Consider the following 26,583-nt stretch of genomic DNA (forward strand, 5'->3'; position numbering starts at 1 on the left):
TGGCTTCAGGTATTCCTCTCTGGCGGGTCCTGTGTTCATGAAGTAGGCAGGACCCGCCAGAGAGGAAGGCCTGAAGCCGCAACAGCAACGAATTGTAAACGCTGCTGCTGCCTGAAGCACCCGAGGCAGACGGTTCTCTCCCCTCCCAGCCCAACCCCCGCTGACTTTGCGACCCTCCCGGCGAGATGACTTTAATAGCAAACCTCCCTCCAGCGTTGGCAGCCGCAGCATGCTAAACAGGCTGGTTTGCGGCTTTCTTCTGCCGTTGAGTCTATCTGTTGCATCATTGATGACATCATTAGTGACGCAGCAGAGGGACTCAACTGCAGGAGAAAGTCGCGAAGCAGCCTGTTTAGCGTGCTGCGGCTGCCAACGCTGGAGGGAGGTTTGTGTAGAAGCGATATGTGTCTATGTGTCTTCTATGTGTCTCTTCCCCTGCAGTACCTTTGCAGCACTTTGCTGCGGCGCATCCTCCCATCCTGAGTCTGTTTCTCCCGCTTTGTGTAGCCGCCGCATACGCACTCTGGCCACGGACCTACGGATCAGGGATTACAGATCACGCAGGTCTGAGTGCGCATGCGCGGCTAGCGTTTTATTATATAGGATTATTATACAACATGCTGTATTTAAGAAAACCATGCATGTATGCAAATACATGTGCACTCTTACCTGTGAACTACAATTTCAGAATGACTGCAAGATTTAAATGTTCTAGAAATTAAGTTTAAAGCATAGAGCACTTCAGCATTTGCCATGTTTTACTGCTGAGCAGATACGAGAGGGAGGGGGGATATACGAACAGAATGGAGGGGGAGGAAAAATAAAGGAACTGAAGAGATGTGGGAGTTAGGCAGAAGGGACAGGAAAATATGTTGAAAAGAAGAACAGATGGCGAGGAAGAATATTTCAAAGTTGCTGTGCAGTACTTGTACAGCCATATATGAAGTGGACGATTGTGTATGAGATGAGAGAAAATATTTTTTATATATACCAGGTCTTTTTATTGTGAGCATCCGTACCGCTACTAATGACTGGGGAGTCAATTCAGAGCAGTTTGCATGAGCTTCTGTAAAAGGTGATACAATGCATGAGCTTCTAGTACATGGGCTCTATACAGAGTTAAAGGGGCTTCTGTAGCAGTGTTACAAAGACCGGCATAATCAATCATCCTTCTTACACTTTGAAATCCTAAGTAGCAACAATCTAGAGCTCAGATTGTGATGTCATAATGCCTCATTCCACCAATGCCTAAGCTCCGTCCTCATCTGCACAAGCCTCAAACACTTTAAAATCATAAGTAGCAACATTCTAGAGCTCAGATTGTGATGTCATAATGCCTCATTCCACCAATGCCTAAGCTCTGTCCTCATCTGCACAAACCTCAAACCCTTTAAAATCATAAGTAGCCACATTCTAGAGCTCAGATGGTGATGTCATAATGCCTCATTCCACCAATGCCTAAGCTCCGTCCTCATCTGCACAAGCCTCGAACCCTTTAAAATCATAAGCAGCAACATTCTAGAGCTCAGATTGTGATGTCATAATGCCTCATTCCACCAATGCCTAAGCTCCGTCCTCATCTGCACAAACCTCAAAGACTTTAATATCATCGTTTACTGTTTGTTGCTTATTGTGAGCGTCTATGCCACTACTATTGACTGGGGAGTCAATTCGGAGCGGGTTTCATGAGCTTCTGTAAAGGTGTTACAATAGATGAGTTACAGTACAGAGTTACAAAGATCTTCTGTGAGGTGATACAATACATGGGCTCTGTACAAGGGCTCTATACAGTGTTACAATACATTGTTATTAAGAACCGGCATAATTATGCCATAATCAATCATCCCATTTATGTTACTGGAACATTGATCATCCTACTTATATGCATATGTTTATACCAAAGCAATCGTCCTACGTATATTCACATATAATACTAAGGGCTCCTTTTACAAAGGTGCATTAGGGCCTTAATGCGTGGAATAGCGTGCGCTAAAATGCCGCTCGCGCTAACCACTATCGCCTCCTCTTGAGCAGGAAGTAGTTTTTTGGGTAGTGCGCACTATAGCGTACGCTAATCCAGTGCATGCGCTCAAAACGCTAGCGCACCTTTGTAAAAGGAGCCCTAAGTTTGGTATTGCAGCTAAGTATATTAGTTGCACACCTCCTAAGGAGTTTGGCCAATTCAACTAAATATAATCTATGTACACATATCTGTATTGTGTTATATGTTTCTCTTTAAAATATTAAATAGAGCGACTAAAATGGTTAAGGGGCTGGAGGAATTGCCGTATAGTGAGAGATAAGAACATAAGAATTGCCGCTGCAGGGTCAGACCTGTGGTCCATCGTGCCCAGCAGTCCGCTCACGCAGCGGCCCTCTGGTCAAAGACCAGCGCCCTAACTGAGACTAGCCCTACCTGCGTACGTTCCGGTTCAGCAGGAACTTGTCTAACTTTGTCTTGAATCTCTGGAAGGTGTTTTCCCCTATGACAGTCTCCGGAAGAACGTTCCAGTTTTCCACCACTCTCTGGGCGAAGAAGAACTTCCTTGCATTCGTACCGAATCTATCCCCTTTCAATTTTAGAGAGTGCAAAAAAGTATATTCAGTGGCACCACTTGATACAGCTGCTACAAACGTACCCTAACTGCCTCCACAACATCTGGACAGAGCTAGTGGTCATACCGAGACAGCAAAAAGGTTTTAAGAACTTTATCCAGCCCTGAAACTGGCCAGTATCCAGGTATCACCTGGAGTACTGCATCCGGCACTGGCCATCGTACATGAAGAAGGACACGGTACTACTCTAAAGGGTCCAGAGAAGAGCGACTAAGATGGTTAAGGGATTGGAGGAGCTGCCATACAGTGAAAGATTAGAGAAACTAGGCCTCTTCTCCCTTGAAAAGAGGAGACTGAGAAGGGACATAATTGAAACATTCAAGATAATGAAGGGAATAGACTTAGTAGATAAAGACAGGTTGTTCACCCTCTCCAAGGTCACCTCCAACAGATATTCCACCAGGAATCTTTACCACTTAAAACTCCTAGCATGCAATAAAATAAAGTCTATCAGACAATTTACCTTATGCATCCAATATCAATTAGCAAAGTGCTGGAACCAACTACTGCTTACACTACGATCTTGTGACCACTATCTCGGCTTCAGAAAGCATTTCTATACTAGGACAGGATGCCAATCCTGAAATAACTGAAATGGTAATTGTAAAAGCCCATTTCTAAACTGCCTAATACAACTCCTGGGACATACTATGTATTTGTAACTATTACATTACATTAGAGATTTCTATTCCGCCTGTGCTTTGCGGTTCTAAGTGGATTACAAAATTGGGTGAAAACTGGACATTTCCAGGGAGTTTACATATCAGATATATAACATATACCTAACAAGTTTACATAACAATAGCAATACATACAAATTAGGAAGATTATTACATAACGTTGAGGGACGGAATATTCTGGTTACAGATGGAGGTTGTTTACATAGTGATAGGGGAAGCAATATTCTGATCCCGGGTGGAGGTTGTATTTTTAGGTTTCTGAGTATGATTTTGGCGAAGGTTTGAAGAATTTGGCTAGGGGATACTGTAGGGGTGGTGTTTATGAAGGGGTATGCGTGTGCGTGTAGGTTAGAATGATGGAAGGTGTTTTTTGAATAGAAGAGTTTTGATTTCTTTTCGGAAAAGTTTGATGTCTGTTGTTTTGGTCAGCAGTTTGGAGACGGTTGGGTCAATTTTCGCAACCTGTGTCGCTAGAAGGTTGTCGTAAAGTTTCTTGCATCGAGTACCATTGAGTGGTGGGTGTATGAATAGGCTTTGAGTTGTCCTTGTTCTGTGTGTGAGGTTGCGGTATAGACGGTTGTTAAGGTAACTTGGTGCATCTAACTGTATCAATAGCTGTACTCTATGAAATGTCCATGTTGAACTGTCCATTGGGTAACTGGCCCAATCTCTTGTAATAATCCAATCTTGAACTGAATAGGTAAAGGCGGAATAGAAAACCTGATTAGCATAACATATATAGAATATACCTATGAAGGTATAGTTCTAAAAAGATTTTTATTTCTTTGTTTTTAGACTGAGGTCATTGACGTGAAGTATGGAACTGTGGATGATTTAAAGAAGGCGCAAACAATTGCAAATGTGACCAACAAAATTGCATTAATGAAACTGGGCTTTTTGCCATTAATCTACAAGGTAAGTTAGAAGATTGGCGCATCAAAGGTTCATTTGTATAATTTGTTTCAAAATATACTAGCACACAAATTGACAATTAACATGCTTAAAAACATAAGAAGTTGCCTCTGCTAGGTCAGACACGAGGTCCATCGTGCCCAGCAGTTCGCACCCGCGGCGGCCCATCAGGCCCCTGACCTGTAATGTGATCCTTCTCTAATCCCTTTTATCCTTCTATCTATACTCTGTCTAAAACCTATCTTTACCCCTATTTGTATCCTTCAATCCCCCTATCGTTCAGGAATTTATCCAAACCTTCCTTGAACCCCCGTAGTGTACTCTGTCCTATCACAACCTCCGGAAGCGCATTCCAGGTGTCCACCACCCTCTGCGTAAAGAAGAACTTCCTAGCATTGGTTCTAAAATTGTCCCCTTTCAGCTTCTCTGAGTGCCCCCTGGTGCTTGTGGTTCCCAATAATCTGAAGAACCTGCCCCTTTCCACCCTCTCTATGCCCTTCATGATCTCGAAAGTCTCTATCATGTCTCCTCTGAGCCTCCTCTTTTCAAGGGAGAAGAGCCCCAGCCTTCCCAGCCTGTCTGCGTATGAAAGGTTTTCCATACCTGTTATCATTTTCGTCGCTCTTCTCTGGACCCTTTCAAGTATCGCCCTGTCCTTCTCGAGGTACGGTGGCCAATACTGGACACAGTACTCCAGATGCGGACGCACCATCGCACGATACAGCGGCATGATGACTTCCTTCTTCCTGGTCGTAATGCCCTTCTTAATAATACCCAGCATTCTGTTTGCTTTCTTGGAGGCCGCTGCACATTGCTTAGCTAGAAAATATGCAGCGATGTCTGGTACTATTATGTTAACCAGAAGCCGCTGTTCTCACAGGATTTATGAATTTCTCTGTGTATATAAAAGAAGAAATGGAGATACTGGGTTCTTCGCTCATTTAACATAGTAACATAGTAACATAGTAGCATAGTAACATAGTAACATACATAGTAACATAGTAACATAGTAACATAGTAACATACATAGTAACATAGTAACATAGTAGATGACGGCAGATAAAGACCCGGATGGTCCATCCAGTCTGCCCAACCTGATTCAATTTAATTTTTTTTTTTTTTTTTTAATTTTTTTTAATTTGCAGACTTAGAAGGCCTGATTCTGTACAGGACGCTCAGTCTCAGCAGCCGCCTAAACGGCTTTTGAGTATCACCCGCGAGCGTCCTATACAAAATTGCATCTGTCCTAACAGACACTGAACCACCCCGATTCTCTAACCAACGTCTATGTCTGAAGCTTTTCACGCTATTTCTTCAATGTTCTATACCAGACATGGGCAACTCCGGTCCTCAAGGGCCGGAAGCCAATCGGGTTTTCAGGATTTCCCCCCAATGAATATGCATTGAAAGCAGTGCATGCAAATAGATCTCCTGCATATTCATTGGGGAAATCCTGAAAACCCGATTGGATTAAGGCCCTCGAGGACCGGAGTTGCCCATGTCTGTTCTATACCGTTCTCCTAGGGGAGCTCAAAACAGTTTACAATGAATTTACTCAAGTGCTCAAGCATTTTCCCCTGTCTGTCCTGGTGCGCTCACAATCTATCTAATGTACCTGGGGCAATGGGGGAGGAGCTGTAGGCAGAACAGTGCGGGGTTATATTTTCGAGGTTTTCTTTTTCAAAATATGGTAACCCTATTGGAAGCCCTCTTAACTGGCTATGTATCTTCTGTTGAAAATTGGCCCGAACAAAGGGCTTGTGCTGCATCTTTTCAAAATCTTTCCATGCTTTTATTATAAAAAAATATATATCATTTATAAGAAATTGGATTAAGCAGCAGGATAGTAGCCATTTTCATTTCTGAAGGCTGTCCACTGTTATGATAGTATCAATGATGTATGAAAAGATATGTTAGTGTATGGAAAGTTAAGCAATAATGCATTGAAATGTTAAACAATGGCGAATGGAATGTTAATCCAGACAATGTTAAGTCTTGGAAGTGAGATCATTGATGCAGTAACTTGTATTGGAAGCCTCAAAATCTTATGAAGAAGAAAAAAGATGATTGAATGTTTCTGCTAAGACGTAGGATGGAATCGTCAAACAACTCCCCTCTGGTCGTGCTCTTACTTTACACCAATTTTCAGTGAACAGAATGAATGGGTTTCTAGGCCATAAAATATCCCTTCCTTCTCTGCTACATCATGAAACAGCTCAAATTAATATTAGATCCCTGAAGAATAGAAGAAATTTCATTTGAAACTGAGTCAGTCGTAGCAGGCGACTATAGAAACGCAAAGAAAACAGTGAAGGTGACCTTAGGTGCTCAATTTCTTTATTTTCTTTACTAGTGTTTAAGCCCGTTACATTAACGGGTGCTAGAATATATGTCTATCTGTCTTTCTTTCTTTCTGTGTCTATCCCTGTCCCTGACTCTGGCTGGCTGTCTTTTTTCTTTGTCTCTCTCTCTCTTTGGCCGCTTTCTGTCTGCCTGTTTGTTTGTTTTTTTCTTTCTCTCTCTCTCCTTGGCTGCTGTCTGTCTGGGGTTTGGTTTTTTTTTTCTTTTTCTCTCTCTCCTTGGCCGCTGTCTGTCTGTCTGTTTTTCTTTGTTTCTCTCTCACTGGCCGCTGTTTGTCTGTCTTTTTTTCTTTGTCTCTCTCTCCTTGGCCGCTGTCTGTCTGTCTGTCTTTCTGTCTGTCTCTCTGGCCCCTGTCTGACTGTCATTCTTGCTGTCTGTGTCTCTCCCTGGCCCCCTGTCTGTCTTTCTTTCTGTCTGTCTCTCTCCCTGGCCCCCTGCCTGCCTGCCTGTATTTCTCTGTTGCGCTATGCCTCCCTGTTTCTCCATGGCCCCCTTCTATTCCCCCCCCCCCCGAGCAAAGCATGATTGCTGTCTGCAACCCAGCACACCCTTCCCCCCCAAAGCAGCCCCCTTTCCCTCTCCTCCTCCACTTACCAGCATGGGACACCTCGCAGTCGTTGCTGACACAAACTGCCACTGAATTCACTGCACCCGCCCCAAGCTGCACATGCCGCAAGCCACCCCACGCACTGCAAGTCACCCCATACGCCTCAAATGGAATTTGGCACGGAGGCACACATCACGGCGGCAGGGATCATGGCCTCCTAAGTGCGCATGCGCGCTTAGGGCTTTATTATAGAGGATTGAGACTCGACACCACTGTGTTTTGGCCAAAAAGGTCTGCCTCAGGAGTCTGGCAATGTATAAAGAAATATCGAAGGCTATAACGGTAATCAACAAGATTCTCGATCATAAGTGTGCTTAAGGAAAAGAGCTTTAGTGTAATCATTAGTTGACACAATAGGTGATGGTAGGGCAGTGATCGCCAACACGCAGGCCCCTGAAGTCCTCCATTGCGGCACTCAAACAATTGACTGAAATGTTCTTCAAATCCTGTAAGTGCGTTAATTTCAATCTGCCCACAGAATATAGTAACTGCAGACATTTATGGAATTTGCTATGGTTGACAATCTAAAGTAAAGTGAATTTTCAAATATATCCTTGAAGTGTTGTAGAATCAATTAGCGTTCATTTTTAATATTTAATATCCAGTCTGAAGAAGCAGGACTGGGCGGTTTACAAAATTAGAAGTATTGTTTATCGCTTATTTATATAGGCCCTCTTTTACTAAGGTGCGCTAATCGATTTAGCACGTGCTAAATGCTAATGCGTGCATGTTAGTCTATGGATGCGTTAGCGTTTAGCGCGCGCTAATTTGGTTAGCGCACCTTAGTCTGCAATTTAGGTTTACAAAGTACAAACATACCCCCACCTTTCCTAACGCGTAGTGTGGTTTATAGCGCCGGCAGCGGCGGTAACTGCTCCGATGCTCATGGGAATTCTATGAGTGTCTGAGCCGGTACCACCACTGCCAGCGCTAAAACCCACACTATGCGTTAGTAAAAGAGGGGGATAATTATCAGAAAACATAGAAATAAACAAAACAAACTCACCTAAAATGCGCATAATTAGCATCCCAGCCTACTTAATTCGAAGCTTCCATAAATAAAGTTGTTTTCAAAACCTTCTTAAATTTCTGGATATTGGAAAGTAACCTCAATGGTCCTGTCAAATTATTCCATAACTAGTCTTTAAGCCCATTACATTAACGGGTGCTAAAATATATGTCTGTCTGTATTTCTTTCTGTCTCTCTCCCTACCCCTGTCTTTTTTTTTCTGTCTCTCTCCCTGGCCCCCTTTGTCTGTCTTTCTGTCTCTCTCCCTGCCCCTGTGTCTTTCTTCCTTTCTTTCTGTCTCCCTCCCCACTTCCCTGTGCAGCAGCCGTAGCATTCCCTCTCCCTCCATTTCCCTGTGCAGCAGCATTTTTTCCCTCCCCCTCCCACTTCCCTGTGCAGAAACCAAAACAGCATTCCCTCCCTCTCCATTTCCCTGTGCAGCAGCATTTTTTTCCCTCCCCCTCCCCACTTCCTTGTGCAGAAGCCAAAGCAGCGTTCCCTCCCCGACGCAGGTGGGGATCGTGAGAGGAGCCACCGCCATGTCTTTGAACTTAAAAATACACTATGGCAAGGTACTAAGGGAGCAGGCCAGGCTGAACAACAGCACCTTGAGGTCCGCAAGTGTGCTTACAGGAAAACAGCTTCCTTAAACACAAACACATCCTCCTCCCTCCCTTCCCTTCCTTCCCGCTGTCTGGCCGGAACTTAAAAATACACTACGGCAAGGCAGTAAGATAGCAGGTAGCAGGCCAGACCGAACAACAGCACCTTGAGGTCCGCGAATGTGCTTACAGGAAAACAGAACCCTAAGTGTGCATGCGCACTCCTACCTGCCGGGGACCTACTGATCACGGAAAACGGAACACGCAAGTAGGAGTGCGCATGCGCGCTTAGGGTTTTATTATAGTAGATTGTGCGCCTGCAACTGATAGCATCGCCCCCCTGGAAGTTTTATTGTGTATGCTAAACTGATCTGAAAAGGCTTTTTATTTGCATTCCTAAAAAAAAAAATATTTATCAAAAAATATCTTTGGAAAGGAAAAATCATAAACTCCAAAACACAGACATAGGAATTAAGGAAAGTCAATTGCGGAGGCCGTTTCACGCTAAGGATGTAAAAAGACTTGCCCCCTCTTTTATGAACGCAGAGCGGTTTTTAGTGCGGCGGTTAACTGCTCTGACGCTCATAGAATTCCTATGAGTTACCGCCGCACTAAAACCCGCATTATGCATTCGTAAAAGAGGGGATTGAAGCAGTTCAGAGAAAAGGGATTTGGGCCACAAGATGTATGAGGAGAGACTTGATGACCTGAAGACGTCCTGGAGGAAAGGAGAAATATTCCTATCGTGGCTTTAAAAAATCAGGATTGGACATCTCTGCAATATGGGTGTCTAAATGCCAGTTTTCAGACATCTAAAAGATGAACAGAATTCCTAAACTAAAGAAGTCTTGTTTAAAAAAATAATGATATAATTTTATATATATTTTAGGGGCGTAATTATCAATGTGAACTACTTGTTAAGATGTAATGCTATCATTTGTAATAATGTTACAAGTATCTTTTTAGTGATTACTGTAGGATGGTAATTATGTTATTTTTAAAAAATTTTTTTTAACTTTTTTCTAAGTCAGTTTGACATTTTGGGCTCCTTTTACGAAGCCGCGTTAGTGGCTTTATCGCACCGTGATGTTTTATCGCGTGCTAACCCCCGCGCTAGCCGAAAAACTACCGCCTGCTCAAGAGGAGGCGGTAGCGGCTAGCGCGGCCGGCAGTTTAGCGCGCGCTATTACGCGCATTAAACCGCTAACGTGGCTTCGTAAAAGGAGCCCTTTATATCAATACACAATAGTAAACAAACAAATTGATAGCGGCGAACCGGTGGATATTATATACAGTGGTGCCTCGCATAACGAACGCCTCGCACAGCGAACGCTGCACACAACGAACTTCATGTCATGATTCATACAACGAACTTCGTTTCACACAACGAAGTCGCCCGAGCTTCCACGATCGCTGCCGATGTATTGAATCCTTCCGCGCAGGCACTGCAGGCAGTCATTAGTCACTGCGCTTAACGCGTTTCACATAACGAACTTTTCGCATAACAAACTTGCTCCTGGAACGAATTAAGTTCGTTGTGTGAGGCACCACTGTACTTGGATTTCCAGAAAGCGTTCGACAAGGTTCCACATGTAAGACTCCTCAGGAAACTGCAAGGCCATGGAATAGAAGGAGACATATTAAGAAGGATAGGCAAATGGCTGGAGAACAGAAGGCAGAGAATGGGCATAAATGGGAAGTTCTCAGACTGGGAGAAGGTGACTAGCGGTGTGCCCCAGGGCTCGGTACTTGGGCCCATCTTATTTAATATCTGGAGGATGGAACATCCAGTGAGATCATCAAGTTCGCAGACGACACAAAGCTATGCCGGGCAATCAAATCGCAGAAGGACAGCGAGGAACTCCAGAGCGACTTGAGCCGATTGGAAAATTGGGCAGATAAATGGCAGATGAAGTTTAATGTGGAAAAAGGCAAAGCCATGCACTTAGGAAGAAAAAATAAGGAACACAAATACAGTATGTCAGGTGCAACTCTGGGAAAAACCGAACAGGAAAGGGACCTGGGCGTATTCATCGATAGGACCCTGAAGCCGTTGGCAGCGAAAAAAGCGAATAGAATGCTAGGCATGATAAAGCAGGGAATCACGAGTAGATCGGAGAAAGTAATACTACCGCTTTATAGAGCGATGGTCAGACCACACTTGGAATACTGCATCCAACATTGGTCCCCATACCTAAAGAAGGATTTAAAAGTACTCGAGGGGGTGCAGAGACGAGCAACGAAGCTAATAAAGGGCATGGAGAACTTGAAATATGAGGAACGACTTAAGAGACTGGGATTGTTCTCCCTTGAGAAGAGGAGACTGCGAGGGGATATGATCGAGACTTTCAAAATACTGAAAGGAATCGACCAAATAGAGCAGGATAAAAAACTATTTACAATGTCCAATGTGACAAGGACACGAGGACATGGACTAAAGCTAAGGGGAGACAGGTTCAGGACAAATATCAGGAAGTTCTGCTTCACGCAACGAGGGGTGGACACCTGGAATGCTCTCCCAGAGGAGGTAATTGCGGAATCCACCGTTCTAGGATTTAAGGGTAAGTTAGATGTACATCTCCTTATGAGTGGCTTAAGGTGACATAGGTAAGGGTAAGCCAGATGCGCATCTCTTATGAGAAGCTTAGAGTGATATGGGGACTAATACTATGCCAGGGTACACCTGGCGGGGCCTCTGCGTGTGCGGATCGCCGGACTTGATGGACCTAGAGTTTGTTCCGGAGATGGCACTTCTTATGTTCTTATAGTATTTTATTTTGTAGAGAGAGAGAGAGAGAATATTAGTAGCAAATGGCATGAAATACGATCAAGTTTTCTACCGTTTGTCCAATTATGTATAAATGCACAAGAAACATTTATGAATAAAGGTTAAAAAAAAAATCTGGTTTTAGAAATGAGCAATTGAATGAATTAGTAACATTCACATGTTTTTCTCATTTGTAAGCTGTATTAGTATGACTTTGGAATAGGAAATAGTGAAGGTCAGTGTGTTTTAATGCAGCAGATAATTCACTGTGTTCTCCTTTACTCACACTTGAAAGGTCACAGTTCATTGGGTTGAAATCTTTTTAACTTGCCTGACATTCATCTCCACCTAGTAATGCAGAGGAAGGCCATGGTAGGAAAAAAGAAAAAAGAATTTCTTGCCTAGCCTCGTATGATGATCAACTTGGAATCTTAACTACAGTATAAGGTCAAACCACCTCTATGCTCGGTGCAAATAAGGAATAATTTTACTGGTGACTTTTTTTTTTTTTTTACTAAGCTGCAGTAAGCAGTAGCATGTGCATACCATGGGACTAGAGAATGACATGGGGGCAAATTTGTTCCCGTCCCTGCAGGAAATCAATTTCCCCGTCCCATCTCCGTGAGTTTTGTCACAGTCCCTGCCCCATCCCTATAGGCTCTGCCTTAACCGCACAAGCATCGAACACTTAGGATTTTAAAGGGTTTGAGGCTTGTGCAGATGAGGACGGAGCTTAGGCATTGGTGGAATGAGGCATTATGACATCACAATCTGAGCTCTGGAATGTTGCTACTTAGGATTTTAAAGGGTTTGAGGCTTGTGCAGATGAGGGCGGAGCTTAGGCATTGGTGGAATGAGGCATTATGACATCACAATCTGAGCTCTGGAATGTTGCTACTTAGGATTTTAAAGGGTTTGAGGCTTGTGCAGATGAGGACGGAGCTTAGGCATTGGTGGAATGAGGCATTATGACATCACAGTCTGAGCTCTAGAATGTTGCTACTTAGGATTTTAAAGCGTTTGAGGCTTGTGCAGATAAGGACAGAGCTTGCAGGAACGGGGCAGGGACAGGAAAAGAACCTGCGAGGACAGGATGGGAAAATGAGTTCCCGTGGGGATGTGGAAAAATTTGGCCCCATGTCGTTCTCTACATGGGATATACTGAGGCATCTTGCGGTAAAAGCCCAAAGTGCATGCACAAAATGCATGCTAATAATTTTTTTTCTCAGGGGAGCATCTGGTGCAGTAGAGTAGTAAAGGGGTGAGTGGGGTAGGTCTGCCCTGGGCACCGTCTTAGTGAGGGCCCAGACAACCATCCTCCTTTCTGCCCTGCTCCTCCTCCACCCCCTACTGCCTCGCATGCACGCAACTTCCCTTCCCCCCGTACCTCTGTAACATTCCTGGCGTGAGCAGCTACCCCCATCCTGCTGTCATGCCAGCATCGACTCATCCTCTGACGTCACTTCCTGGACCCGTGCCTAGGAAGTGTTGTCAGAGGAACAGCCGATGCTGGCACGATAGGAGCTTGGGATTTGCTGCACGCACCAGGAACATTACAGAGGTACAGGGGAAGTGAGGTGGCGTGCACGGCAGGAGGGGGGGCAGGAAAGGAGTTTGTGGAAGTGGGGAGGGCAGAGAAGAGGGCAGGGGAAGGATGCCACCACCCTGGTTGCCTCTCACCCTCGCTATGCCACTGTTTATTGTCTAACATCACAGTTGTGTGATACATTTCAGCAAATGATAGACTTGTAGGAGATATATTTAGTGCATGTGTGGGTGAGTGATATGTAGAAGAATGACATGGGATATTAGGAAATGATAATGAGAGTCAGCCATATTGCATAGAAGTTGACAGTTTGTTATATGATTAAGGGTCCTTTTACTAAGGCGTGCTAATTGATTTAGTGCACGCTAATCGATTGAGATTAATAATAATAATAATTTTATTTCTTACATACCGCTATACCCTAAGTTCGAAGCGGTTTACAATGAGAGTCGTGTTTAGAGAGAGTACAGTGTTAACAATAGGATACAGGATCGTACAGAGTGAGCAGGTACTGGGGTGTTTACAATAAGGTACAGGATATTAACAAGTGAATAGGTACAGGATGTTTACAATAAGATACAGGATGTTACACTAAGATATAGGATGATACAATATGAACAGTATACAAGAGATCAATGCTGTTTACAGCTAGATATATACAATCTGCGTAAGAGAGGTGTACAGCATTAAGCGTTGGGGGAAGGGAAAAGGAAGGGGAAGGACTTTCAAGGGGGATTATAATTAGTAGGGGGGGAGAGCTTAGGTGGTGTTGAAGAGATTAGCGCATGCTAAATGCTAAAGTGCCCATTATAGCATTTAGTGTGCGCTAAATCAGTTACATAACATAACTTTATTTTTCTATACCGCCTTAATCAAAAGAATTCTAGGCGGTTTCCACAAAAGAGAAAAACTGGACAGTCAGTGAAATACAAAATAGTAAAAAATGAATACAGCTTGTTGTGTAAAAGACATTAAAAATTAAAAATTGTATTTTTGTCCATTTATATTAACATTTTGGAAATCCATATGGGGACAAATTAATCTAGTTTTAGATTCAAATATTCCATTAACATATGAGGCTATAATTTGTGGAACAATTTTACATGTTAAACCCACTTTAGATAAGTATAAAAGTCGTCTATTTTTAGTTCTTACAGGTATAGCCATTCAATTGATTACAAGTAATTGGAAGAATCATGATAGAATAAATTATACTTTCTGGTGGGTGAATGTGTGTACTATATACAAATATGAAAGAATTAATGCGGAGTATAGGGGACTTAGTGGAATATTCAACAAAATTTGGTGCCCATTGACTACATTTGTACAAATATAATACTGTATTTTGTCTTACTTTTTTCTTGGTTTATTTATCTTTACACATCCAGGGAGGTTGGGGGGTTGGGAGGAAATATTGATAATGATATTTTAGGTAACTTGGTTTCATATTATATTTACTTGGTTCTTATGTTATTACTATATGCAAAATAATGTAATTATTGAATGATAGTTCTGTTATCTATATAGATATTAGTGTTATGACTGAATGCAATAATATACTGTTCTTTTATTTATATAACACTGTTTTTGTTTAAAAATCAATAAAGAATTATTTAAAAAAAAAAAAATTAAAAATTGATAGGATAAGATTAGTTATGTTTAAAAAGTCAAGATAAAAGCACAGATTAAGAGATGAATTTATCAAATAATATTGTCTTGATTTCTTTTCTAAAAGCGCCATAGGACAACATGGCTCCGCTGATATAGTTACCCAACCAGGACTGTTGTTTGCCTGCTTGGAAAGCAAGCATCCTATCTAAATAAGACCTGAGGTTACAGCCTAAAATCTTCGGGTAAGCAAATGCAGTTCCTGGTTATCCGCTAGCGCACCTTTTCCTAAGGTGCGCTAGCGGTTTTAGCGGCTACATTGCCACGTGCGACACACGCTAACGCCTCCATAGAGCTTGCGTTAGCATTTTCCATTTAGCTCGGGGTTAGCGCACGCGGCATTGTAGTGCGCGCTAAAAATGCTAGTGCACCTTAGTAAAAGGAGCCCTTAGTCAAAGGACCCCACTAATTGCTAGCATGTGTTAAATCGGTTAACACACCTTAGTAAACGGACCCTCGATTGTTTTGCCTGAAAGTCTATCCAAAGGGTATGAGTGGTGTGATATACACCTAAGGGATCCTTTTATCAAGCCGCGCAGGCGTTAGCGGCTAGCGCGGCAGGCGGTTTAACGCGCGGTATTACGTGCGTTAAACCCCTACCGCAGCTTGATAAAAGGACCCCTAAGTGGTGTGATACACCTAAGTCAGGGATCTCAAAGTCCCTCCTTGAGAGCCGCAATCCAGTCGGGTTTTCAGGATTTCCCCAATGAATATGCTTTCAGTGCATATTCATTGGGGAAATTCTGAAAACCCGATTGGATTGCGGCCCTCAAGGAGGGACTTTGAGATCCGTGATCTAAGTGGTGTAATCATTTGTATTTATTGAAGTAACTTGGGTCAACTTTAATGTTTTTTTTTTTCACTCGGACATTTTTCTGAATAATTAGAACATGAAAAGGATTTTACCACTGTGATCACCTATTCTCAAGCTTGTTGAGTAAGGAAATTTTGTCAAAAGTAGAAATGAAATGTTAGTTATAAATTTAAAGCTCGCTCATTCTTATCTATCAAATTAGATGTAAAAGTGATAAACAACAAATAGGTGAGCTAAAAGGGATTGGAATAAGTGTAATCAAATACCCAGAGGCTGTAAAATCACTGATCAAATCTTTGCAGTGAGCGCGCATGTATAATAATGCGATAAAGGAGACGTTAATTCTTGTAGATTTATGGGGTAATAAGTGTTCAAACCAAATGAAATGATAGGAAATAGATCAAGGAGGCTAACAGAAAGGGAAGCATTCTCTATAATGACATTAGAGACAGCAGTGCCAATATGGCTCCATGGAAAAGGCAGCTTCGTGACATTTTTTATGAAGAGAAACTGGAAGAAATAAGTTGGAATTAATATAGCCACATTTAAATGGAATTTTTGTGTTTAAATGCATTGGTTTGGGCTCTCTAAGTATAACAAACAGTACATGGCATTATGGGAGGATTATAGCAGGGCGCTTGTGTTAATAGGGCAGGAGGAAGCTTACATTTATTTATCACTGTAACATAATATTACAAGATAAGCTCTTGTTACAGCAAAATTAGGAAATAAAGTCAACAGGAAAATATATATATACTTCCTTAGACCACAAATTTGCTAGAACCTGAAAATTTTAAATGAGGAATACATTTCTCCCTCCGTATTCGCGGTAGATGCGTTCTGGCATCAAGCGCGGATATGGAAAAACCGCAAATAACTTTTTAATATGTTATTTGCGGTTTGGGGAATGCGCCGTTGTTTTTGCTTTTGAAACCGCGAATAACCGTTCAACGGATATTCGCGGTTTCTGAGCAGCCAGACAGCGATTGAAGGAGGAAAGGCAACCCCCCTCCCCCAGAGAATGAAGGAAGCAGAAATAAATAAGACAGAGGGAAATTCTGTCTACTTGGGGCACTCGGGCTCAGATGCTGCATTCTAAAGGAGTCCCTCCCACCGAGTAGAATTAGATAGGGCACTATTACCTATTATCTGTTTCCTCCGGTGTCGGGTCAAAAGCGTGCCGGGACAAAGGCGCGCCCAGACAATTGAGCGCAGTGCGGAGGTGCGCGCTGCTGTCACCAACCCTCCACAGAGTAGGGCTGCCGGGTGACAAACACAGGGATTCTGGCGTGTCCCCTCCAACCAGGGGTACCTTCAGGACTTTTTCAGGTGGCCCTGGGCAATTGCCCGGGCCTAAGAGATGCAAGGTAAGTAACAAGGTTTCACCATATCACCAGTCAACACAAGTTCTTTAGGAAAGAATAAGTTGTTTATTCTGACCCACAGGTCAAAAGTATGCAACAGAAAACAAACATCACTTTTGCAGGTCATTCAACCAAAAATAGTAGATTTGCAAAAATAAAGCTTTACTGCAAATTCAAAATAAATCAAAACTCCTTAGGCAAACATAGCCACAGCAAACTCTGGTAACAGTTCAGCTTTTCTCTCAGCTCCCACATGCAGGCCAAAATCACACAGCTGAGACAGATAATCTAATTAGCTTCAAGAATGGGAGTCACAGCAGGATTTCTAAAGTTCCAAAAACCAAACTTAACTATGTCAGTTTGAGCTTCAGGTTCATAAACTTGCTTTTAAATCCATTCCTCAGTTTGAAGCAAGTATTATTCTTACTCTCAAAATACTTATAAAGTTCAAACATATCTTAACTTCTTCAGGCATAGTTTGCACAGCAGAAACAAACCAAACATCAGCAAAAGAAAGAAAGAAACACAAACCACTAATGGTTTCTCAGTTGCTGCATTCTTTCATGCAACTTCCATACCTTCCGTCTGGCTTTCTAACATAGGGCCAGCCAGTTCTATCTCCATGCCTTCCACACGATCTAGAACCTGGTAGTTTGAAGTAGGCAGGATTTCCTCCAAATCCTGCATGGGATAATCCAGCACGTTTTCCTCTCCTGCTCTGTTCCACAGCTCTTCACCTGCCTTGAGCTGTGGGAGTGACTCGCCCTGGTCACTCGCTCCTCCTCCTCCTGCTTGACTCAGCCTGCTTTTAAACAGATCAGAGCCAATCCCCTTCAGCCTGTAGCGGGGGATGGGTTTTGGCTCTACAGCAGCTTTTCTCTGCCTAGGTTTTTCTACTGCAGCTACCTTCCTCGTGGCTTCTCTAGCTGCTCTAAAGCCAGGAGGCTGCTGTTGCCAATCTGCCTGCCTCTGTTCCAGCTCATTATCTCCTTGGTTATGGGGGCAAGGGAGGTCAGCCTCAAGGTGAGTGCCAGAATCGATCTGGTCTGCTCTTCTGCATCCGATCCTATCAGGGACCGGACTAGTGCTGGTGCTGGGTTTGTCACACTGCTCTAAATTACTGTTTTTAGGGCTCCAACGGGGGGCGTGGGGGGGAACCCCCCTACTTTACTTAATAGACATCGCGCTGCATTGTGGGGGGTTTGGGGGGTTGTAACCCCCCACATTTTACTGAAAACTTCACTTTTTCCCTGTTTTTAGGGAAAAAGTTAAGTTTACAGTAAAATGTGGAGGGTTACAACCCCCCAAACCCCCCATAACGCCGGCGCGATGTCTATTAAGTAAAGTGGGGGTTCCCCCCCACGCCCCCCCCGTCGTAGCCCTAAAAACAGTAATTTAGAGCGGCGCACGCCTCCGCGCTGCGCTCAATTGTCCGGGCGCGCCTTTGTCTTTCGCGCCGTTGTCTATGAACCGTTTCCTCCTGACAAAAGTCTCCCACAGTTTTTTGAGCGGTATTCACTGTTCAACTAGTGAGTATTCGAGCTTCAGTCTGGTAGCGTTCCGGCTACGTCTCTGGGTATTCCAAGCCTCATTCTAGTTGCCTCTCTTACTGCTTTCTAAGCATCATCCTTGAATCACCAGAGATTTTGACTACAATCCCACAGGAATCCTGCAGCAACTTTCTTCCACAATCCCTATTCCTGTGGAGCTTAAGTGATGATGTTTTTTGAGGGGGCGGAGTCAGCCGACACCTATGGACCGGCAGAAATAAAAGAATTATTCTGTAGACCGGCAGTTGAAGAACACTGGGCTAAGTCGTGGGCCAGACCACGCCCATCTCTACCCAATCTCCACCCCAGACCCCGCCTCCATAATAGAACTAATTGCATCTTGCACGTCCTATGCCTCATCTGGAAGCCTTCCCTCTGACGTTGCAATGTCAGAGAGAAGGCTTCCGGTTCAGGCGCAGGATGCCCGTAGGAGCCACTGCCCGCGGCTTTGTGCACTGAATCAGTTAGGAAGAGGGAGCTGGCTCGAAGATAACGCCGCATCGATTGCACCGTGGACCGGTGGTAGAAGAACACTGTTTTGGGCCTGATGCACGTGCTGTCCCTATGGACCGGCAGGAAATTCTGTGGACCGGCACTGGATTAGACAACCATCAGTCTGCCCCAGTATGGCTACAGTACTCCCCCGAAATTCGGTTTTTCGCCTGTCAAAAGGCAGGAGAGGGCAGCTGGGGACGCTGGCGGATGTAGAAAATCACTCGCGGTCTGCTCCGGCCGCCGCTTCCTGATTGGTGTAACCATGACTTTAGTATGAGGAAGTGGCGATCGGAAAATACCGCGAAATACTGAGTCTGCAATACGCGAGCTGCAAATTCACAGGGGTTTACTGCATTCTTATGTTCTTATGCCAGTTTTCAGACATCTAAAACAAGAATAGACCTTCTAAAATAACGTTCCTACTTTTCTGGGGAGGCGGTCTTGGTAGGGGTGCTGGCACCTGTCCTCTTCCCTCCCCTCCCTGCTCCTTTCCAACCCTCCTACACCACGCGTTTAACCCTTCCCTCTTGAATTTTCTCTGCGCGAGCAGCATTACAAACTTGCTGCCCTTGCCAGTGTCACCTCTCTCTGATGTCACTTCCTGGGCTAGCGTGGGTGGCATTTTAGCATGCACTATTCCGTGCGTTAAGGCCCTAACGTGCCTTCATAAAAGGAGCCCTATATATTGAAAGCGTCTTGAAACACAAAAGTTTTTAGGCCTGATTTGAATTTAGACAGACAGCGTTCTTGTCTCAGATTTATAGGAAGGGAGTTCCACAGTGTTGGAACAACGATGGAGAAAATGGTTTTACATGTAGTATCGTGCACAATTTAGCGCATAGATGGGATTGCAAGGAGAGATTGCCGAGATGAACGGAGCGTCCTTGAGGTGGTATTACATTACATTACATTAGAGATTTCTATTCCGCCATTACCTTGCAGTTCAAGGCGGATGAGGAGTCGGAAATCTGTCGATGAAAGTGGGCGAGTGAACGGATTGAACTTTAAAGGCTCCTTTTACAAAGCCACGCTAGGGTCTTAATACATGGAATAGCGCACGCTAATTTGCCGCTACCGCCTCCTTTTGAGCAGGCGGTAGATTTTCAGCTAGCGCACGCTAATACAGTGCGTGCGTTAAAACCGCTGGCGCAGCTTAGTAGAAGGAGCCTTAAATGCCATGAATAATGTTTCAAAGGTGATCCTATGTGCCACCGGAAGCCAGTGAGCGTCTTTCAAAACGGATGCTACAAGGTCGTATTTCTTTGCTCTATACTTCTGAGTCCTTGGACTTAAAAAGGATAAAAGGTTAAAGGCGAAATTAAATTAAAGATACTTATAATACATAAACATGAAAAGATTGGCATTCTACCTTTCTGCATGGGTGCAAGCTTAAATTACTATTATTTATACTCTCATCAAAAATAAGCACTACCACTCAAACCATTTTTTCCCCTTCAGGTGCTTAAGAATGCTTAGACACATGCTTCAATTCTCCAACAGTAAAGCGGGTATCCAGTGGGCTATAATTTTTGGAACGGTTTAACAGCTAATTTGAATGCCTGCTTTGTTCCACTGGATTAAAGAAAAGCAATAAAAACAGCACATACTTCATATTAACCCAGAGGGAAAAAAATTGTTGCCAGAAATCAAGCAGCCATTATTATAAAAAAAAAAAAAATAGAAACCAGCACCATGGGGTTCAATTCACTCAAGTTTGGTTTATGGAAAAAGTTATTTGCTTGCTTCTCTGAATCAAAATAATCACAGAGCTCACAATCCATAGTTCTCTCCATGTGCCCTTTCAGACTGACCACTAGGTGTCGACATTGTTTATGGAGAATGAGTGCTTTTACCTGGTCTGGGAACTGTATAGATCAGGGGTCCCCAAAGTCCCTCCTTGAGGGCCGCAATCCAGTCGGGTTTTTAGGATTTCCCCAATGAATATGCATGAGATCTATTAGCATACAATGAAAGCAGTGCATGCAAATAGATCTCATGAATATTCATTGGGGAAATCCTGAAACCCGACTGGATTCCGGCCCTCCAGGACCGGAGTTGCCCACCCCTGCTCTAGAGCCTCTAGGTCAGGGGTGTCTAAGTCCCTCCTTGAGGGCCACAATCCAGTCGGGCTTTCAGGATTTCCCCAATGAATATGCATGAGATCTATGTGCATGCACTGCTTTCAATGCATATTCATTGGGGAAATCCTGAAAACCCGACTGGATTGCGGCCCTCAAGGAGGGACTTTGGGGACCCCTGGTATAGATGCTAATATGCCTTATCACCCCACATTACATTATACATTATTAGTATCATTATAATATGCATAATAATTATCGCTTTCCTGATAGGCGGAATAACTCAACTGATGCTTCTAACATCTTGAGTTGACCACAACAAACACAACATGCTATATCTTGGCAAAACAATAACTAGTTCAACATGCCTTCCATCCCCTATTCTCCACTTTGCCTCTTTCTAGAAGGTTTAATAGTACTTATGCTGCTCAACATCTTAGCAATCAGTGGAGAAAGTGTGGTGTTCAAATGTAAGAATATAAGAATTGTCCTTCAAGACCAGTATCCTGTTTCCAATAGTTTCCAACCCAGGTTCCAAGTACCTAGCTAGATCCCAAGTAGTAAAACATGTTTTATGTTGCTTATCCTAGGAATAAGCAGTGGATTTCCCCAATCCATCTCAATAATGGCCAATGGACGTCTATCTTTTAAGAAATTATCCAAGCCTTTTTTTAAACCCCGCTAAGCTAACTGATTTCACCGCATTTTCTGGCAATGAATTCCAGAGTTTAATTAGACATTGTGTGAAGAAATATTTTCTCTGGTTTGTTTCAAAATCAAATCTACTTCTTAGGGCTCTTTTTCCAAAGGCGCGCTAGTGGTTTTAGCGCACGTGCTAGCCGCTACCGCCTCCTTACAAGCAGGCAGTAATTTTTCAGCTAGCGCACGCTATAGCATGCGCTAATCATGTGTGTGTGCTAAAAACGCTAGTGCACCTTAGTAAAAGGAGCCCTTAGTAGCTTCATTGCATGTCCCCTAGTCCTAGTATTTTTTGAAAGAGTAAATAAGCGATTCACATACTCCACTCATTATTTTACCCCGAGCCATCTTTTTTCATAGCTGAAGAGCCCCGGGTGCCTCATAGGGAAGTTGTCCCATCCTTTTTATCATTTTTGCCGCCCTTCTCTTACCTTTTCTAATTCCACTATATCTTTTTTGAGATATGGTGACCAGAACTGCGCACAGTATTCGCGGTGCGGCCGTACCATAGAGCGATACAAGGACAGTATAACATTTTCATCTTTGTTTTCCATTCCTCTTATCTATTGCAGATTGAATGGGCTAGGAGACAGAGAAAGGAATTTATATAGATAGGAAGGAACTTGTAAGAATCCTATCCTCTTATGATTTAGCCTGTTGCTTCCTCAAGCCAGCATCATGGGCCCTGGGAGCTGTATTGATGGACATATTCTACTGCTAAGTGGTAGACCAGGTACAATAGTCCCCATTCATCACCCATAGGCCCTTATATGGCAGCTTGACCCCTAGTTGTAGTACCTCGAGACTAATTCGAGGGATCATGGGTGTCATTTTGAACCCTGGCCAGGAACAACTAGGGATTTTTTTTCTGCCCTATTAGCACCTGGATTTCCAGAGAATGCATAAAGTAGGCCTGGGGGGCACTTTGGCGCGGTTTTTAAATGGGTTTTTGAATGGGGGTCATGGGGGGTTCTATGGGTGTATCTTGGAGGGGAAGGTCTTTGAATGGGGTGCCAATGGGGGTAAGGTGGGAGATATGTGTCTCTGGAGAGTATCTTTGAGGGGTAAGTTTTTGTAGATAGAAAGGGGGAGAAGGGAGTCCGGACCCCTGCACTACGCTTTATTTTGTGCACATGTCCTTTTAAGTAAATGTTCCTGTATGTATCATGCTGTGGGCTATAAAACAAATAGCAGCAGTGAATGTAACGTAGACGTTAAAAATATATTTCCCAAAAGTTTGGTTTTCAAAGATCTTTGTACAGACGGAAATATATGATTCGAACTTGTTGAAAAAGTTAAACTGAAATATATTCACAGTTTAGGAACAAATCTGCCGCAGCCCTTATTTCAAACCCCCGTTATTTTCTCTGGTGCTTTCTGAAAAGTGGGGGCAGGGAAATCTCTTGAAAGAGAAAGACAGGTGCCATTTTTTTTGCTATTCAAAATAAAAAAAACTTCTGACATATGAGTTAATTAGATAAAATTGCAATGCACTCAAAATCGACATAATTGCTTTTCTTACAAAGCAAAAGACTTCAGTCTAAGTTAAAACTAAAAAATAATAATAATTCTACAGTTATTGATGAATAACTGAGGTGTGTTCCTGCCACTAAACTAAACCTTAGGTTTGTATACCGTACCTTCTCCGCAATCGTGGAGTTCGGCACGGTTTACAGGGCTGAGATAGAAAGGAACTCCAATGGAGGGTTATAGGATTAAGTGTAAAGAAGATATAGCGGGTTTTAGGATGCCAGAGAGGGGGTAGTGTTACATTTTTGAGAAAAGCCAAGTTTTCAGATGTTTACGGAAGAGTTGGAGGGAACTCGAATTTCGGAGTGGGGATATAAGGTTGTTCCAGAGCACAGTGATTCTAAAGGGGAGGGATGTCCCTAGTTTTCCAGCATGGGATATACCTTTTATAGAAGGGAAGGATAGTTTTAATTGTTGGGAGGATCTGGTGGAATTAGGATTTGAGGAATTCCAAGATAGTGGACTAACGGCAGGAAGGATGCCGTGTAGGATCTTGAAAGTTAAGCAGGCACATTTGAAGTGGACCCTGGAGATTACTGGGAGCCAGTGAAGCTTGGACAGGAGTGGTGAGACATGGTCAAATTTACTTTATGCGAAAATAAGCTTAGGCGCGGCATTCTGAATCTGCTGGAGTCTATGGAGGCTTTTCTTAGTTAGTCTTAAGTAGATAGAGTTGCAATAGTCTAATCTGGAGAGGATGATGGATTGTACAAGGACGGCAAAGTGCTTTTGTACTGCATGAATTGTAAATACCTCAAAAATACAATTTATCCACCCCTTTTTTTTTTTTTTTTTACTAAGCCACGGTAGAGGTTTCTACCGCAGCTGGGAGTGCTAAATGCTCCGACGCTCATAGAATTCTATGAGTGTCGGAGAAGCGTCGGAGCATTTAAGGGCAAATTCTATAAGAAGCGCCCAAAAGTTAGGCGCTGAATTAGGCACCATTCAGCGTGATTCAAGTAAAATCGGGTGCTGTTTAGTGAATCGCACTGAGCGGCACCTATTTTGGAGGCGCCTAATCAATAGGCCAGCTCAAGGCACAACTAAAAATTTGGTGGCCGTGCGAGCGCTTAAGCACGCTTGAGAGCAGCGATTCTGTAACGAGGCGTCTAACATGAGGCTACGCCTATTTTTTTGAAGGCCGCCTAAATTTTTAGAGGCGCCTTGTTACAGAATCGCTATTTCTTGATAGCGCCTACATTTCAATTAGTGCTGATTAAAAAGCTTAATTGAGCTTGTTATTCAGTTTAGATAGGCGCCTATCTAGTTGGGCGCCTCCAAAATAGGCGCTGATTAAAGAATTTGGGCCTAAGTGCCCCAGGCTATGGTAGAAACTTCCATCGCGGCTTAGTAAAAGAGGGCATTAATGAAGATACCAAAACAGATTTGCAATACTAGTTTTATAATTTTAATTGTACTTAATTATAAATTACCTTGAATTTAGCAAAAGTGAAATGTATTTGGTGCTATTATTAAGGTAAACAGAGAATTGCATTTGCCATTCATCTCTTTCTAATTAACATGCACCAGTGGAATAAATATAAAAATAATATAATAATAATAATAATATAATATAATAATAATAGTTTTATATACCGCAAGGCCATAAATTTCTATGCGGTTTACAATAGTTAAAAAAAAAAACCAACAAAAGAAGTTGAATAGAACTAAAAAAGTTAAAAGACAATAATTAGAGACACTAAAATGATCAAAATAGTGCATAATAAAATTTTTACAAATTAGCTTCCCAAATACTTCGAAAACAGATATATTTTTAGATGTGTCCTAAATTCCCCATAAGTGTCAGTAAGCAAAAGCAATTGTTCTAAATCCTGACCCCATAACGCTACTTGATATGAAAAAAGATTTTGATGATGTTTTTGAAGTTTACAATATTGACCTGATTCTGTAAATGGCACCTTTTACAAAGGTGCGTTATGTTTTTTAGTGCGCGATAAATATTGCGCGCTAAACCACTCGCTAAACGCTAACTTGTGCGTGTTAGCCTATGGACATGTTAGCAATTAGTGCACGCGTTGATTTAGCGTGCACTAAACACGCGCTACAATGCTTAGCGTGCCTTTGTAAAAGAGGGCCTTAGGCACCAGTAATGTAGACCAGGGTTTTACTGGACCAAAAGCAACTGCTATTGAAAACTCTGATCTGACCCTGTCCTGGAATTCTTCTTCTCACTCTTAATAAAAGTACATCCTAACAAATTACTAAGGCGTACTATCCGATTTAGCGTGCGTTAATCATTAGTGCATGCTAAATGTTAAGGCGACCATTATTATTCTATGAATTTAGCATTTAGCGCGCACTAGTCGTTAGCACGCGCTAACTCGATTAGCATGTGCTAAATCAGTTAGAGCGCGCTAAATTGGTTAGCGCACCTTAGTAAAAGGACCTCTTATTGAGTATTATTTAAATTCTCTTGGCTCTGTTTCAAATCAATCTTCGGTTTGGCCCCTATGTACCTGGTCTCCCACTTCAATTTGAGTTGCTCTATTAGACCCACATGTAAATTCCACATATTTACCCAGCCAACAAAAAAGGCCTGAACATAAGAACATAAGAAGTTGCCTCCACCGGGATCAGACCAGAGGTCCATCGCACCCAGCGGTCCGCACCTGCGGCCTGCCGTTACAAAAGATTCCTGGCAGAACTCTAGCCTTCCCGGCAGGTAAACTGAACGACTGGCTGGGTAACATTATCATGCTCTCCTCATCCTATCAAGGTTTTAGAAAATTAGTAAAAACGAAACTGTTCAACCGATTTGTCACCTAAGAATTTGTTGTTCATTATCTCTAATTCTGTATACTAAATTCATTGCTTCTGTAACTATGTCACTGACTGTCCAGTAGAGAGTTGCAAGGGGACAGATATCCCATCCCATCCCGCCCGTCCCCGCCAAGATCCTCTCCATCCCCACAAGGAATTACCTCCATCCCCACCCGTCCCCATAAAAAACAGCAATTATTTCTGACAGGATCATCAATTCCACAGTTTCTTTTGCCGTTTTCCTTGTGGAATCTCTTTGGTGGAACCCTTTTTTGTTTTCTGTTCGGGTAATTAACTTATAAACCCCCTCTTTTACTAAGGCGGACGTGTCCATTATATTATATGGACGAACCCTGCTTCCAAAGCCTTCCATCCCCGTGGGAGTCCCGTGGGCCAGAGGGGGGGGGGTCCCCGTAGGAGTCCCGTGGGTTAGGGGGGATTCCCGCGGGATTCCTGCGATCCCCGTTCCCATGCAGACCTCTACTGTCCAGCTCTTCTTATTTG

The 26,583-nt window shown here is 43.1% G+C and overlaps 1 protein-coding gene across 3 annotated transcripts in view; it reads left to right on the forward strand.

Moving 5' to 3' along the window:
* NAALADL2 (N-acetylated alpha-linked acidic dipeptidase like 2) overlaps positions 1-26,583 on the forward strand; it is a 533,196-nt gene that overhangs the window by 240,313 nt on the left and 266,300 nt on the right. For 2 of the 3 annotated variants that reach the window (XM_033959140.1, XM_033959142.1), the window contains exon 4: positions 4,092-4,211. The exons of the other annotated variant lie outside the window; for it this stretch is intronic. In XM_033959140.1, coding sequence (XP_033815031.1) covers positions 4,092-4,211 — 120 coding nt within the window. The remainder of the gene's footprint in view (positions 1-4,091; positions 4,212-26,583) is intronic. 3 annotated transcript variants of the gene reach the window in all.

The sequence above is a fragment of the Geotrypetes seraphini genome, chromosome 9 (assembly GCF_902459505.1).
Source record: "Geotrypetes seraphini chromosome 9, aGeoSer1.1, whole genome shotgun sequence".
In the NCBI taxonomy this organism is placed as follows: Eukaryota; Metazoa; Chordata; class Amphibia; order Gymnophiona; family Dermophiidae; genus Geotrypetes; species Geotrypetes seraphini.